The sequence below is a fragment of the Limulus polyphemus genome, unplaced genomic scaffold (assembly GCF_000517525.1).
Source record: "Limulus polyphemus unplaced genomic scaffold, Limulus_polyphemus-2.1.2 Scaffold437, whole genome shotgun sequence".
Lineage (NCBI taxonomy): Eukaryota > Metazoa > Arthropoda > Merostomata > Xiphosura > Limulidae > Limulus > Limulus polyphemus.
The window spans coordinates 103,823-119,900 of NW_013666047.1; the positions used below are offsets into that span (position 1 = coordinate 103,823).

General features: G+C 32.7%; 1 protein-coding gene across 4 annotated transcripts in view; it reads left to right on the plus strand.

Moving 5' to 3' along the window:
- The window catches only part of LOC106458268 (ETS homologous factor-like), a 58,626-nt gene extending 43,714 nt beyond the window's left edge, over nucleotides 1–14,912 (plus strand). For 2 of the 4 annotated variants that reach the window (XM_013917757.2, XM_013917755.2), the window contains exons 4-9: nucleotides 1,743–2,009; nucleotides 3,581–3,721; nucleotides 4,899–5,009; nucleotides 5,829–5,909; nucleotides 6,566–6,761; nucleotides 8,067–11,469. In XM_013917757.2, the coding sequence (XP_013773211.1) occupies nucleotides 1,743–2,009; nucleotides 3,581–3,721; nucleotides 4,899–5,009; nucleotides 5,829–5,909; nucleotides 6,566–6,761; nucleotides 8,067–8,187 (917 nt within the window). In that variant the 3' untranslated portion in view covers nucleotides 8,188–11,469. Of the gene's footprint in view, nucleotides 1–1,742; nucleotides 2,010–3,580; nucleotides 3,722–4,898; nucleotides 5,010–5,828; nucleotides 5,910–6,565; nucleotides 6,788–6,847; nucleotides 7,160–8,066; nucleotides 11,470–11,594 lie in introns of those variants that run through there. The other 2 variants (XM_013917756.2, XM_022384411.1) reach the window with 2 other exon arrangements.
- The last annotated feature ends 1,166 nt before the right edge of the window (nucleotides 14,913–16,078 follow it).

Below are 16,078 nucleotides of genomic sequence, written 5' to 3' on the forward strand. Positions count from 1 at the left end.
GGAGGGGACACAAATACCAACAAATATTTACGGTTGGGCGTGAGTTATAAAATAAAATGCTGAGAACCCGTGGCTTAGATAAAAGAGAAGTCGTAAGTAGTCGTTTCTGATTTGATTTTGTTTTAAGGATGATGTCCCATATAATATATGATTAATATAATTTGTGAAATTTCTAAAGGTGTGTATCGTTAATTGTATAACTTTTTCTGTAAAAGGGAACGAGGAAGATGATGTTCGCCAATGATTACATTCTTCTGTAATTATACTTGCAAATTATTTGTGTAATTTTGTTTAATGTACATCCCGATAGGTTGTCATTTTTGAATACGTGTTTTTGATGATAAAACTACCATACACTCCATGCAGTTGTGAGGAAAGAAAAGTCAATTTACTTGAAGCCAGTAAAAATGCTGTTAGATCACGTTGAACTCATTTATTTTGTTATTTCTTTTGTCTACCTAGATCTGATAATAAAATAAACCTATATCACCCCTAGCTTGCTAAATAAAATTCATCGAATAAAGTAATGAAGTGTGGGAGTGTGAAGTCTTTACACAAAAAATAAAGAAACAGGAACCTCTCGGTTTCCCACGGAGTTTCAGTAATATATGCCCAATTAGTAGAGTTAAAGAGGATACAAACGCGAAGAAGAAGAACCTCGAGTAATTAATGGCACAATTAATTGGCAAAGAACGTGCTGGAGACAAAATAAAGCTGTAAGAATGTACTAGGAAGCAGCTTCCCGTACTAGCCAGCTGTGTACAGATAGGGTTCATTACATCGATTTCTTAACCTACGGTATTTATAATATTTAATGCTTTTTCTCTCGTAATAAGAGATCAAAATTGCTTCGAAAAAAACAGTCATGACATTCACTATAAGTCTAATGAAACCTATCAATTTAGTAGTAAAAACCACGAAATTATATATTTACTCTTTTTCTCGTCGTAAATATAACTTTCGCAAAAAATACTTAATTTAACGTATCAGTTTTTTGACCTTCTTTTTAAACTGATATGGACGAACGAAGGATTTCCAAACTGATACCATATGAGGTCATACAACATGTTGATAGCAAAGGATTTTCAAGAATTAAAAGAGTTTGTAATAATAGTATTCCAACCACACTAGTGAATGTAGTGTTTGAAAGTATAATAGGCATAATACTAATGCCTTGTGACAAGGCTAATATTGATGACAAAGTAGGCTTCACTTGCTATAACCTTGTATGTATTTTGATGGGACAACGGTAATTTTACGGAGTTACAACGCTCAAATCCGGGGTTCAGTTATCCACGGTTGACACAGAAAATAACCCAATGTGGCTTTTCTCTACAGCAAACAAACGAACAAATTGTGATACGTTTAAGGACACCTGTTTAGAAGTTTGAACACGAATAGTTTATTAAAGGAAAAGCAAATCTATCAATGAATATTTTGTTTTTGTTTTTTCGAATTTGATGAAGAGGAATTTATGAGATAATGAAGTTTGAAGATTGTTTAAATGGGTAATGAAGAATACTTTATTATAAGTTTAACATAGCAACAAATTTACAACGTTTCTACAAGGTTTTGTCTTCACCGGATAACCTTGTCGAAACGTTATATGATTGTTACTGTGTTAAACATGTAATAATGTTTTCTTCATTACCCACGAAAGCAGTCTTTGTACTTTATTGAATATGTTTTTCATTCTCTAAAGTATGCGTACTTATTCAAGAATAATTTTACTTTCAACCTAGACTTAGACCTGCGGGACATAATATCAGACATGTCTTTCAAGTATAAAAATGTGTACGATTGGAATCCATCTGACGTCATCAATTGGCTTTATTGGTGGATCGCAGAAAACAAAGTGGAGGCTATAGACGTAAACGTGCCTGGTTTTACCAGTCTCTGTGGGAGAGACCTGGAAAAAATGGATAATTATGATTTTATACGGTTAGATCCACAATATGGCCAAAGGATATACGAGGCATTGCAGTACTTTATGTTCTATCATCATAGTGGTAAGTGTAATCCAGGAGAGCTTTGTTGTAGTCATCATAGTTGTGTAATCCAGGAAAGCTTTGTTTGTAATCATCATAGTTGTGTAATCCAGGAAAGCTTTGTTGTAGTCATCATAGTTGTAAGTGTAATCCAGGAAAGCTTTATTTGTAATCATCATAGTTGTGTAATCCAGGAAAGCTTTATTTGTAATCATCATAGTTGTGTAATCCAGGAAAGCTTTGTTGTAGTCATCATAGTTGTAAGTGTAATCCAAGAAAGCTTTGTTTGTAATCATCATAGTTGTAAGTGTAATCCAGGAAAGCTTTATTTGTAATCATCATAGTTGTGTAATCCAGGAAAGCTTTGTTGTAGTCATCACAGTGGTAAGTGTAATCCAGGAGAGCTTTGTTGTAGTCATCACAGTGGTAAGTGTAATTCGAGAAGCTTTGTTTTAATCGTCATAGTGGTAAGTGTAATCCAGGAAAGCTTTGTTTGTAATCATTATAGTTGCAAGTGTAACCCAGAAGAGCTTTGTTTGTAATCGTCATAGTTACATGTGTAATCCAGGAGAGCTTTGTTTGTAATCACCATCTTACTGTAAAGATGATCCATTTTTGTTTTTTTGTATGTTAGCATTTATCACCCAGAGTTAAGGGGCTCGATTAGCTTAATTTTTGGTGTGGCAACTGGAAACTCTAACGAGTTTTTACCTGACAAGTGGGTTTAAAAAAATCATGAAGTTGAACACATTTCAAATTTTGTTATAGATTTTTGGCTTTGAATTTAAAGACACAAGTACTTAATCAGTTAAATAAGTCAGTTAGTCCCTTCTGCAAAGTAGGGCATGCAATTTACATCTAATGACGTCATTAGGGATTTAATAACAAAAAAGGAAGGGGACATTATCTAACACTGTCCTTTATACAAGTTGTGTTTCCTTAACGGGTACTCTAAGCTAATAGTGGTAAGTGTAATTCATGTTGAGATGTACAATCTTAGAAAATATATTTATAAGTATAACAACCTTTTTATATCAAATTTATGACATTTAAATAATTATTTTTACTTCAATATTTTTTATTACATTAACTTAGTATTGTTTTACTTATCATATTATTACTGCATATATTGTTATAGAGATACATTGTACGTAACGAAGTTTTTGAATTAAATGTATTTTTGTTTTATTTAATTTCTGTACTGCATATTGGTATATCGAAGATATATTAATACCAGAAAGAAATGTAATAAAATAATATTTATTATTTAAACCATTTGAAGCTTTGTACTCTCAGTTACGGTTTCTTTTAGTGGAACGCCCCTGAAAAATCTGTAAAGTGAAATGTTGAGTGTCTAATTAAATAAAATCAACAATTTGGTGTTATATTGTTGTTTTTTGTCCAACACGTGTACCGATGTATTGATAATATTACCGAACATATGTTGTATTTAATGAAGTTGCTGAATCAAATGTATTGTTGTATGTTTACTGGTATTACACCTGTTTGTTGTAAAACATTGTTTTCATTTTAGAAAAGTATTACTTATTGTTAAATCAGTTATTTATTTTTATTTTATTTTTTTCTATAAGCCCGAAACGAAAATGTGATGTCAGTACGACCATTTCACCAAGATCAACATCAGCTTGCTCCTTGGCCAGGTCAAGGGTCAGAATCTTGGCAACACATTCGGTGCCATGATATTCCTGGTCCAAGTTCATATTCATGCACAGGTATAGATGCTCATTTTATTAAAGCACTGTTTGCACTAAAAAATGGTTAATTAAGGTTTATTGGTAGTAGGCCTGGCAAGACCAGGTGGTTAGAGCGCTTGACTCGCAATCTGAGAGTTGCGGGTTCGAATCTCAGTTCAACCAAACATGCTCGCTCTTTCAGCCGTGGGGGCGTTATAATGTGACGGTCAGTTGCTAAAATAGTAACCCAAGAGTTGTCGGTTCTTTCACTACTAAATTAGGGACGGCTAGCTCTTATCGGTAGTTTTGCTTCTATAGCTTTGTTGCAAGTATGTTTTTAGGATATCTTTGAGTTTATATTAAGACCTCATAGAAGGACTGGGTAACTTTGAGGTACCAGAAGGCCAAAGTAACCAACAACAACAACAACAAAATGTTGACATACAACACATTTGTTTCAGCTTGGTGCATAATACAATTTATTCAGTTTAGAAATAGTAAATAGAGCAGATTAATATACACTCGCGTATTTGTTCGTTTGTGTAATAGACTTGATTTGTTTTCAATTGAGGTGTTCTTTCGCTGTAACAGGCCTTTCACAAATCAAGAAAAAACCTGGAAATAAGCGTAACAAAACCGAAATGCCCAATATTTGACCTTTTCTTATAAATCAGTAATATGTTTTACTCTAAAACTACTCTTTTTACCTTTTCTTCAGTGCAAAAACAAAAAAACAAAGCTGAAATATGTTTCTGCACATTTTATAAAACAAACATTTCTATGTATTTTAATGAAACCCCTTGGTGTAGTGGTACTTGTACAATTAATATACGCACCTATAAATTAATATGCGCACCTATAAACTGTCGGCGTTCCAACTAGAATTGTCTGACGAACCGGATAAAATTCTTGAGTCAGAGCAACGAAATGCAGTGTACAAATTCTTCGTTAATAAAGAACTGCTGGAAGTTTGTAGAATTGTTTTAGTATTACATTGTCGTGTGTGGAGGAAAGAACAGTATTTGAAATTATATGTATTTAATTCGTCGAAAAGAATAATGTCAGTGTTGCCATTACTGCTTTATTAGTGTATAATATACTAGATTTTTTCAAGGTATGTGTTCTAATAAAGTGAATGTGAGATTCAGTTCAGTTGGTGGAAATGTTTTTGTTTATACTGGTCTGATATTGTATTTCTCTTCCTCGATTACGTCAGATTCTGATCGTGAGAGTACCAGTAGCGCCACAAGCTGCTTCAGCACGGTGAATGAAAAACAAGTAAACTCTGTTCATTTTATACCTTCCATTACCTCCGTCCAAAAACCGAGTAAGTCTTGATGAACCACATTAACGCAAGATGTAATATGTAGAAAAACAAACAAACAAACCGGAAACCACATTGAAAATCATGGAAAGTGAACACAACTCAATTTGAGATGTATCATTATCCTATTAGTTCGACGTGGTCCGGATTTATACCCCATCTGATACTATTATATGGTGTAGTTTTATTAGGCTTAAAATAGGTGTAGTTACAAACCAGAACTAACTGCCTTAATGAGCCAACAGTTTTTTTTTTGTGTGTAACTACAATAAACACTTCTACAAAAAACTTAAACATCTTATCATTGCTAGTATTATCGTTGAAATTATTGGGCCAAAATGACCCAAAAAGGATGGGTTGTTTTCTAGCGTTTTGGTATCTGTTTCCCAAAAACAATATTGAATTATTTTTGCTCAGAAACTTCACTGGTATAGATTAGCAAAAACTTGACGAAATCGAAATGAATTATCCAACTTTTGACTTAGTCTAGATGACAAAAGGTTTAATTTTCAATTCATATAAATTATTAAATGTTAAGTACAGTTTTTGGAAGAAGCACAATTTTTTGTCTATCTTTTAAATATTATTGTATGCTATCGTTAGTGTAGAACACAAGAAACACGTTAAGTGAAATAACTTGTTATATCTGCATTTAGTTTATATGATTTACTCTTGTGTATTGCAAGTTTATTTATTCTTTTATATCTTAAGTTGTTTATGGATGTCAGAATTTTCAGTGTGGTAGAAGGTTTACAAATGATATGATGTAATGTAAGCTTCTGTGGTTTACTTTCAATATTATGAGAGATGCTTTTCCTTCAGTTCCCATGGTGATGAAAAAGACTGGAACTGGGAGAAGAGGGAGGCCACCTAAGAAGGATGCCAAATCAAGGAACAGACAAGGTAAGAATTAAATGTTGTTCTTACAGGATATCCTGTTTCTTCTCTGGTTCAGGTGTAGAGAACCGGAACAGACTGTCTACAAAACCAGTATGAACACAACCGGCAAATGGAAAGAACTTTACGTGGAAGAGTTGTGAGATTTCAGGTGCTGGTGTGTTTTCGCCCAGGGGGCGCTGTTTTTTTTACGTCTGTCTACAAAACTAGTATGAACACAACCGACAGATAAAAAGAACTTCACGTGGAAGAGTTGTGAGATTTCAGGTGCCTGGTGTGTTTTCCCACAGGGGGCGCTCTCTTTTTTATGTCTTATATATAATCATGTTTTTAAAAATATAAAATATACTTTTACAAAACTATCAGTATTAATAGATGTAATATATTGAACTTGCATTACGTAAAATACACATTGGTGTTTCACCTTATTGTTAAAGAACATCTGTAGTATTCTTTATGTCCACGTGTAATTACCATTCCAGAAAAGAATGTGTCACTTCTTAAAACAAATTGACACAACTAGGATAAAAAAACTGCTTAAAAATAACCCACAATTTTTCGTTTTCTTTGAAATACATGAAACATTGATGTTTTAAGTGAATTAGAATAAGGTATCAAAATTAAATTACTTTGAAGGCGTTTAACCATAATTTTCAACCCAGGAAAAGGTCACGGAAAACTTTGGGAGTTTATCCGGGACTTGTTGCTGAATCCTTTGTACAACCCAACATATATCCGGTGGGAGAGACGTGAGGAAGGAATATTCAAGTTCGTACAATCGGATAAAGTCGCCAAACTGTGGGGAGAACGAAAACAGAACACAAGTATGACGTATGAAAAGCTGAGCAGAGCAATGAGGTATGGTTTGTTACGTGTTGTTAGAGGCAACTCTAACGACACGTCATTGCCACATTTGCAACTCTAACGACACGTCATTGCCACATTTGCAAAACTGTGGCAATGACGTGTCGTCAGGGTTGCAAATGTGGCAATGACGTGTCGTTAGAGTTGCAAATCTCGCACTGACCTGTCGCTAGAGTTGCAAATCTTGCACTGACGTGTTGTTAGAGTTGCAAGTCTTGCACTGAAATGTGTATTTATATTATACTTACATGAAAGGTATACGAATTAAATAATAATGAGAAGTCCTCCAGTAAGTTTACAGACATACAATACTAACATCCGGGGTTCGATTTTTCGCGCTGGACAGAACGTAGATAGCCTATTTGTATGGGTTGATTTGCATAAAACAACAAACAAATAATAACAAACTATATAAAATATGAGTTTCGTAAAAACTGTAGTTTATGAATTAATTAGATATTGTTAACAGTTTCAATTGTTTAAACAAGAGGTGATTGTTTGGATACAAGCTGCAGTATAGTTTGTACGAAACAATATATTTCTTTCAAAAGAAGAACGACTTCTATAAATGCGAAATAATTATTGTAGGCTATACATTTTCAAGCTGTACAATATAATAAAGCTGTTTTAACTTGTCTTATTGTAACAAACTGAATTTTATTGGTTTACTAAAATAACCAGCATCCGTTGCAAGTTATTAAGAACTTTTTAATAGGGTAGTTAACATTTCATGTTATTGTCGAGACCGGATAATTAAAGCAAAAACTAAGTTCCTGATGTTTGTATATCTTAATTCTGTTGTAAATCAGATGTCCCTCAATGGGACAGCGGTAAGTCTTTGGACTTGCAATGCTAAAATCCAGGGTTAAATTCCCCGCGATGAACACAGAAGATAGCCCAAAATGGTTTTGTTCTAAAACAAGCAAGTAAAACTGAAATGCCGTATCGAGAGTACGTATATCAATTATGAAAGCGTTGTCCAATATCTGACCTATATAAGGTTTCGATCTCGTATTACATGTGTCCTGTCGTTTTAATGGTAAATATTTTAAAGGCGTTCACCATAAAACCGTGAAATATTGATTTAACATTCATTAGATTTTGATTAAGACAGAAAAAACAAAACAAAATGCAGAACAAAACTTTATTTGCGTGTTAGTAACTTTTGGTGATATCAATCATAATATATTATTTTCTATTTTTTCTGCACACACACATGATTTCTTCATCAATAAACAGGATGAGTGCAGTAGGTAACGATAATCTCACTAACTTATGTTTTCTCTGTACTACTCTTAGGACCTACTACAATGTCGGCATTTTGGCACCAGTTCCTAAGAACGAAGGTCTTCCTAAGAAACTTGTTTACAAGTTTGGTCCTCGAGCTTCAGGGTGGCGACAGCCTAACTGCATGGTCTGATGTCACTTTTTTGGTGGTGGTGGTGGTGGTGATGATGCTCGTCTTTGGGGTCTTTCCTTTAATGACACTGTTGTACTAACTAAAATATAAAAAACATAAAATAATATAATTTGCTAGAAGCATGAATATTTTTGTATCTGTATTTTCTCTATCTTCTTTAAAATTAACATTTTTTTGTTTACTTGAGGTGGTGATTAGAGCACTAGAAGAGAGTGGGCAAATGTAACTAAAACTCGCAATTCCCGCCTACTCAGGCCTGCTTCCGACATTTGTTTTGTAAGTGTATATGTTTCATAGTCTTCAGCTGATGCTTCCTGGAAGTGTAAACATGGTCATGTTTTCATATAAGTTTGCTTAAGGCTTAATTAACATGGAACCCATGGTTAATGTTGTCATCTATTATGTGGTGCTTGAAAGTTCCTTTAACAGAGTATACCAATATTGAAAGCCTACTTAATTAAATTCTTGACGAAGACATATTGAACATATTAACATAGTTAAAGGCCAAAGAGTGATTCCAATCTAATATCTATAAAATAATTTTAATTCCTGTAACTGAACAATGATTTTGAAGTGTTATAACAATTTGTGATGTTTAATATTCAGAAAGTTTTAATATTTTATTAAAATTCATATACGATTTTTCTATACAGATCCTTATTGGTAACTTTCATTGTGTAGCATTAATTCTATTTCTTCGAAACAATCAAAGAAGTAAAACATGAGGTCCACTCTTATCCAGTAAAGTACAGATACATGCAAAAAAAAAGTAAAGAACACAGAATTGAATTCGAAGGATAATTGCAATTGAGTTTTCCGTCAAGTACACACCAGAATTCACCCAGATCTTGTTATATATTATCTGAGGTACCCGTTAAGGAAGCAAAAATTATAAATGACAGGGTTTAAATAATGATCCTCTTCCTTCTGTTTTCTCTAATTGAATCACAGAGATCTCATTAGATGCTAGTTGTATACCTTACTTTATGGAAGGGAATAACTGACTATTTAACTGATTAAGTACTTTAAATTTAAAGCCAAAAGTCTGTCCACAAAAACTGTAAATGTGCTCTATTTCATAGGCTTTGTTTTATTACTGTACTTGGTAAAATACCTAAATCAAAACAGTAAGCGAACCATTCAACTCTGTGCGGTGGATGCTAACAAACACACAATGGATCAGTTTCATGATGATATTGTATACCAATATATTATATTAGACTTTATTAGTTTAATTGTTTGTTTTTCTTATACAGTTGTAGTAAGCGCGCATAAATATACTTTGGATTGGAGCTACTGTTTAGATAAGTCTAATTATTGTTGGAATAATTTTGTAAAACAAATTGATTCCACTCAATAAATGACGTAACGTGATAACAGATTTCAGTGAAGGGTCATGTTAAATAGAGGTTACATCTTTTTTGTCCCCTGGTGGAACAGCGGTAAGTCTTCGGATTTACAGTCCTGGAATAAGGGGTTCGATTCCTCTCTGTGGACACAGGAGATATCCCGATGTGGCTTTGATATAAGAAAACACACACATCTTTGTTACTGAAGGGATGCTTACTTGGTGGTTACAACATTACTAATGAAGGGACACGTTGGATGGTGGCTACAGCTTTACTTGGTAGTTCGAGCCTTACTAAAGAAGGGACGCATTGCTTGGTGGTCACAGTCTTACCAAAGAAGGGACGCGTTGCTTGGTAGTTACAGTCTTACCAAAGAAGGGACGCGTTGCTTGGTAGTTACAGCTTTACTAAGAAAGAGACGCTTTACTTGGTGGTTATAGCCTTACTAATGAAGGGACGCGTTGCTTAGTGGTTACAGCTTTACTTGGTGGTTACAGCCTTAGTAATGAAGGGATTCGTTGGTCGGTGGACATTGCGTTCCTTTCCAGATGAAGGGACATGCTAATCTGTTGTGCTCTCAGAATCTAGGAACGTTTGTTTTTACCCTCCAGTTCTTGGTAAAACTAATTCCAATGAAAGGTTATAAGGATACCTCATATTTTCAAAGTTAATAATTTCGGATAACAAAAATAATCGGCAATTTTCTTCTAAAATTCGTTTTATTTGTTAAAAATACTAGAAAGCAGCAGTTAGTTATGGGTATTCATAGTGCTAAAAACAGTCTGTGTGTGGATGAGATGAACATCCATATTGCATTCTGAGTATTGAAAACATTTAAGAGAAAACAGAAGGACTGTGAAGATTGGAGAAATATATTGTCAAATTAGTGCTTTTCGTGGATTATCTGGTGGCTGAGCACTTTGCTTCCTTAGCAAACTTTTTTTTTTTCACAAACACCTCATCTGTTACTAGACGTGGCACTGAAATCCAAGGTTACTTATATCGTGATTGTCCAGTTTTGTTTTCCAAATCGTGATTCCTGGTCATTCACGTAGATGACACTTGTAATTTGAGTATCATGCAATTGATGCTCTAGTATAGTATGGATATCACCAGAAACCTAATTATACATGTACATTGTTCTCGTACTGTATAATTGAGTGTGATACTTGCATGTCTTTTGTTTGATCTTTTATTACAATCGAAACAATAAAAATAGGCCTATAAGAGTATCAACATTTGTTTTGTTGGTATTTCGCAAATGATTTTAAAGGACTGTACATTTGTAAATATTTTTGTGTATTTTTTTTTTTTTTTACACAAGAAGTCAAGTCATAGTTAGTATTTTACTTTTGTAGCGTAAGTGAGAAAGGTTTAACACACGATTGTTTTTTATACCATGAGAAGTTTAACATAGTATAAATATCTCGTGTTAACACAACAACCAAAACAAGTCCTGATCTCATTTACCGTTAATTATCTAGTTCGTTAAGTAGTCAACATAAGTTCCATATTTGAGGATGTGTTTGAAGCAAGAACGTGTTTTTTAATGTTCATATAAATGTTTTTGAGAATCGTTGGATGATTACTAACGTCTGCAATTATTCTTGGTACTAAGTGTTACTTTCTCATCACACTTGTATCGATACTACAGTTTATTTTTTAAGTAAATGTTTTTATTTTAACTTTTATTGTTGGTTATGGGAAAAATTAATTTTCAGGCTTGTGTTTTCATAATTATAATATTGTAATTATTTAAATATGTAATACTGTAACCAGCATATTATTTTCATATAATAATAATATTGATTTTAACTTTTTTTTTGTTATAGCTTGAATGTATGTTGATTTATTTTGTACATGGTAAGGTTTACATTCCAGACTGTTATGTACGCAGACCACATGCTTTGTTAATACATAGTTTTTGTATTTATGATGTTTATGCTCTTGTGTATTTGAAAATATAAAGTTGTTTACATAAACACCACAGTTTTTAGCCAACAAAAACTCGTATTTGCTATTAACAAAAAATGTCGTGTATAATTGTTTACGCAACAGATATTACTACAAGAGCCAGGTTCTGCTACCTGTGTTTGGGCGCCGTCTGGTGTACAAGTTTGGACCTAATGCCACCGGATGGAGACCACAGTACCAGTAAAGTACAGACGATCTGGCATGTTTGCAAAGTGAAAGGTAGTAGTATTTGTTGACGGTGATTCAAGTTTTGTAAACCTGTTTCGTAAACGACTTACAGTCCAGATTATCGAGAGAAATGACAAACTGGTACCCAAAGAAACAGAGGACATTTGATGAATTCAGTCGGAGGTTTTGAGAAAGATTTTTTCTCTTTGAACTTCCTAATCGTCGTAATAATCTGAAATGTTTATTGAATGAAATGGTAATGAAGACGTATTTCTAATGACCGACGACTGAGTGTGCATGAAGAAGTGGATTATTTCAGTGTGCATTACTTGTATAGAGATGATTTAATTAATATTTAGAGGAAGTCATCACATGTCATTGTATAGTTCTTGTTTAGATAGAGTTCTTACCAAAATGTCACAACGACCGTAAGTTTGTCGCGATAAAATATAGTTGTCATGTTATTTTAGCTTTATGCCCTTTATTCAAACGCCTTTTCCAAGAGATCGATATAGTTATTGTTGGACAAATTGTTAATGTACAGTGATATCTTTATTCTATGTTGTATGAAGTTAAACCTAAAATATTCATAAAATGTTCGCGTTTCAAAATGTATAAAAACAAACAAACAAATAGGTGAAACACCTATACGATCAAAAGTCTGTATAAAAATGATTGCAAAAAAATTAAATCATATTGTCCAATAATAGAATAATAAAGAGGTCTCCAGTGAGTCGTATATATATATATATATATATATATTTACTTGAAAAACGTGAGTTACAGAGCCTTCTGGTGCACGTATAGAGTAACTTGACAATAATACTGCCTTATCTGAAAACTTGTATTAATTATGGTTCTGTATATTATTGGTAGGGAGTGAACACGGTAGAAGTATTTTCATGTGTGCTTTGATAAATCTATTAATACCTGTACACAAACTGCTGATGATAAACCTGTGTTCACCCAAAGTCAATTCAACTAACACACCCTGACGACAGATATTGACTTTCCATAATTACATCCTTTATCAGCATAGTTTTTGTTGTTTTCAATTTTTGTACGTGTCACTTCGTTGTATTAGGTGGCATGTAGCTTGTACACTGCACCACTAGTTAGTGGGTTATCTTATCAACCCCACAGAGGTTTCTTGACCAACACTTATACTCGTTTTCATCGTCTTTCCAAATAACCCAATTCGCTAGTATGGTTTTACTGTTACTAAGGGTGCTATTACAGAGAATGTTGCTTATAAAATAGAAGTAGTAATGATGTAACTGTATATATCTAACGTTTAAATATAAAGTCTGAATATAAAAAATACACGTTTATTGTTTTAGGTTATATAAACCAACAAATAAAAACAGTTATTTGTGGTTTGTATTGAGGCCAGTTTAAAATAAGTTACGAAGGTAGATATATATGAACTAATACTAATTGAACTGTTACACCCCACAAAAAAAAATTATGTAACATTCCATTCAAAGCCTATTTTTAATGTCTTGATAGTATTTTAAACATATAGATAATGTTAAAAGTTCCTTTGTAGCTTTTTTTTAACTCTTTGACACCAGTTCACGGAGTTTGAACTTAACAATGAGTGTATGTACTGAATGAATGGGCCAGTCTGATCTAAATAGGTGCGTTATTTATAGATACTACAACATCTATTAAGCTGCGTACCACCCCTTGATTATCAACAATCACCAAAGAACTGCAAATTTGAAAGAAGATTGTTTAGGTTTTATTTAAAACTGAGAAAATGTTCTTAAACACAGTGTTGCACTTATCGAACATTGTTGAGCTGTTTTGGTTTACAGATTGTTTTAGCGCAAACTGAAATGTAAAATAATTTTAAAGGAAATAGGTTTCTGGTTGCAATATTTTTGTAAGATATTTTAATATTATGAGGAAAACATAAGAATAAAACTTCTGATTTGGTTTAAGTAATTATTAATTCTTTTTTAAATCTGTAATGAAATTTAGATATTGTGAATATATGACTTTTTCTATTTTTAAAATGCTTTTCATTATCAATCATTTTTTTCACTAGTGAACTAAATAATGTTGCAATACGATTATCAAAGTCGTATAAAATACAAATACAGTTAGTTGTGATGAGTTAGTCAAAGAAATTGATTAACATGCCACTATTGAAAACACCTGTATTTGAAAAAGTGCCTAGAAATGACTGAGAAAAGTTATGTATTTTAGTGCTATGAATCTTTATTAGTATTTATCGAGTATATTATTTATAATTTACCTTGATAATACACTCGAACACGAGATACTTAGATCACTTTTAAAGAACGATAACAATAATGAATTAGTTTTCTTTGATAAAAATGGGTAAATGAATAATAATAATAATAAATACAGTCCCCTCAAACAATAGTTTATATAAAACAATCCTGTAATGCTTAAGGCATTTTATGGCGATATATTTTCTCAATACCGACCAACTTTAGAAGGCATTTAATCTGTTTTTTTAAGCTCTGGTAAAAGTAAAAACAGAACAGTTGTAAGTAAAAAATGTAGTATTGATCATCAATTGGCTAATCATTATCAGTACTGTGTGTGAGGTTCAGTACTGAAATATGCCAGTTTCGTAACATTTCATACCAGGTTCCCCTCATTTTGTATCTAGCCAATAAATATTTAGGTAATTAACAATTAAGAAACGTGATATAACTCTATCAGTTTGTGTGTCGCGTACATGGGAAAGGTTTAATTTTTCTTTTTAGGTAGTTTTAACTGAAACATCTAAAATACTGTGTTCTAACTTAAATTATTAAAAATTGCAAATAATCGTTCCCCTACTTTTTTTAAAGAGCAGATTCATTGTCGTTTTTGTTCATAAGAGTTAATTATGAAAGTGCAGTTCATCCATAAAGCTTTTATTGCCATATCTTTAACTTCCGTTTTTAAGCAGTTTTATAGAGTATAATTACTTAAGCGTAAGTAACTGTTTATGTTTTCATTAAATAATGTACGATATCTTTGAATTTGAAAAATAACATTTTATTGTGGTTCTGTTTGAAAATTCAGTCTTACAAACGTAAAATGAGTGTTGGATTTAATTAGAAACTACATATAAAATATCAAAAATCATCGTCTTTAAACTCAAATAAGCTTCCAAGAGTATTTTTATGTATATTTCTACGTATTGATATTTTGCTCATGCTATATTTGAGCTGAATGTAAATTGGAAATAAATATTTTTTATTTGTTTAAGTTAAGAGAGTATAATGTATATCAACAAACATATAAAAGGAGTTTTACCTTTAATAATACCCAAACATAAACTTACAAAATACACACACAAAAATACGTCGTAAATAATATTTTAAAAATACTTTACGACAAATATACAGGTTTAATTCATGTATGAAAATAGATGTGTCAATGAGGTTAAAAAAAATTTGAACAGACGTTAATTGTTAAACTTCGGAGGTGATGTTAGGTTTTTTAACTAGTGGGGTGAAACACCAGTCACTATTACTTAGAGTGTGAATCCGAGGGTTCATGGTTCGTGGTCCTTTGCTGCTAAAAAAAAGCAGGGGGCAGCGCATTGGTGCTGTAGATATACTATAAAAGCGAGTTCAAATTTGACTTTTCGGTCAGGGAAAGGAGTAGCCTGCGAATAGCTCAAATTAAGGACGGCTATGCACTGATAACCATTTGGGTAGCTTCTTGAAAAACGTTTGAAAGAAAAAAATATTTCAAAGACAGAAGCTGCGTCTGTATTATTACATTTAACGTTGCTTTTGTCGATTGAATGTCGTGTTTTATACTAAAGTATCCAAACAAACAATGACAATTAATAAATTAGAAAAATATAGAAAGTAAATAAACCAAAAAGTATTATCAAATGAAGACGTAATATGGGAAGTTAATGTGTGTGTATATAGACTAGATATACTTCCGGACGGTCCCTGAAAGTGTTCTGTTTCAAGAGTAAATGAAACTAAAATTAAGAGTAACAATATATTTATTTCTTGCTTTTGAAGTTCATATGTCATGTTGTGTTGTACCCTACAGAGTATATAATTCTTCTCGTGATTCATGGCATCCGCACGTATTAGTAACGTCACGACCATACAAATACAATGTTAAGTGTCCCTTAAATGACGTCATTTTATTGTCTACTGACTGACAACACACTACTGTATAACGGTGCGAGTAGTTAAAACAGGTGACCTTTGGCCCATTTCGGAGAACTAACTTGTTAAGCAGTATAGGAAGGTTTTCTTTCACAAAGGTTAGAGAAGAATGTCGCAGGCTTTACACTAGTTTTCTGTTATCGAACACATTATAATATTGTAGCACCTGTTTCCATCAGCTGTCAGTAATGAACACGTTACAATATTGTACGGACTCTTTTCACCTGCTTTCACTAA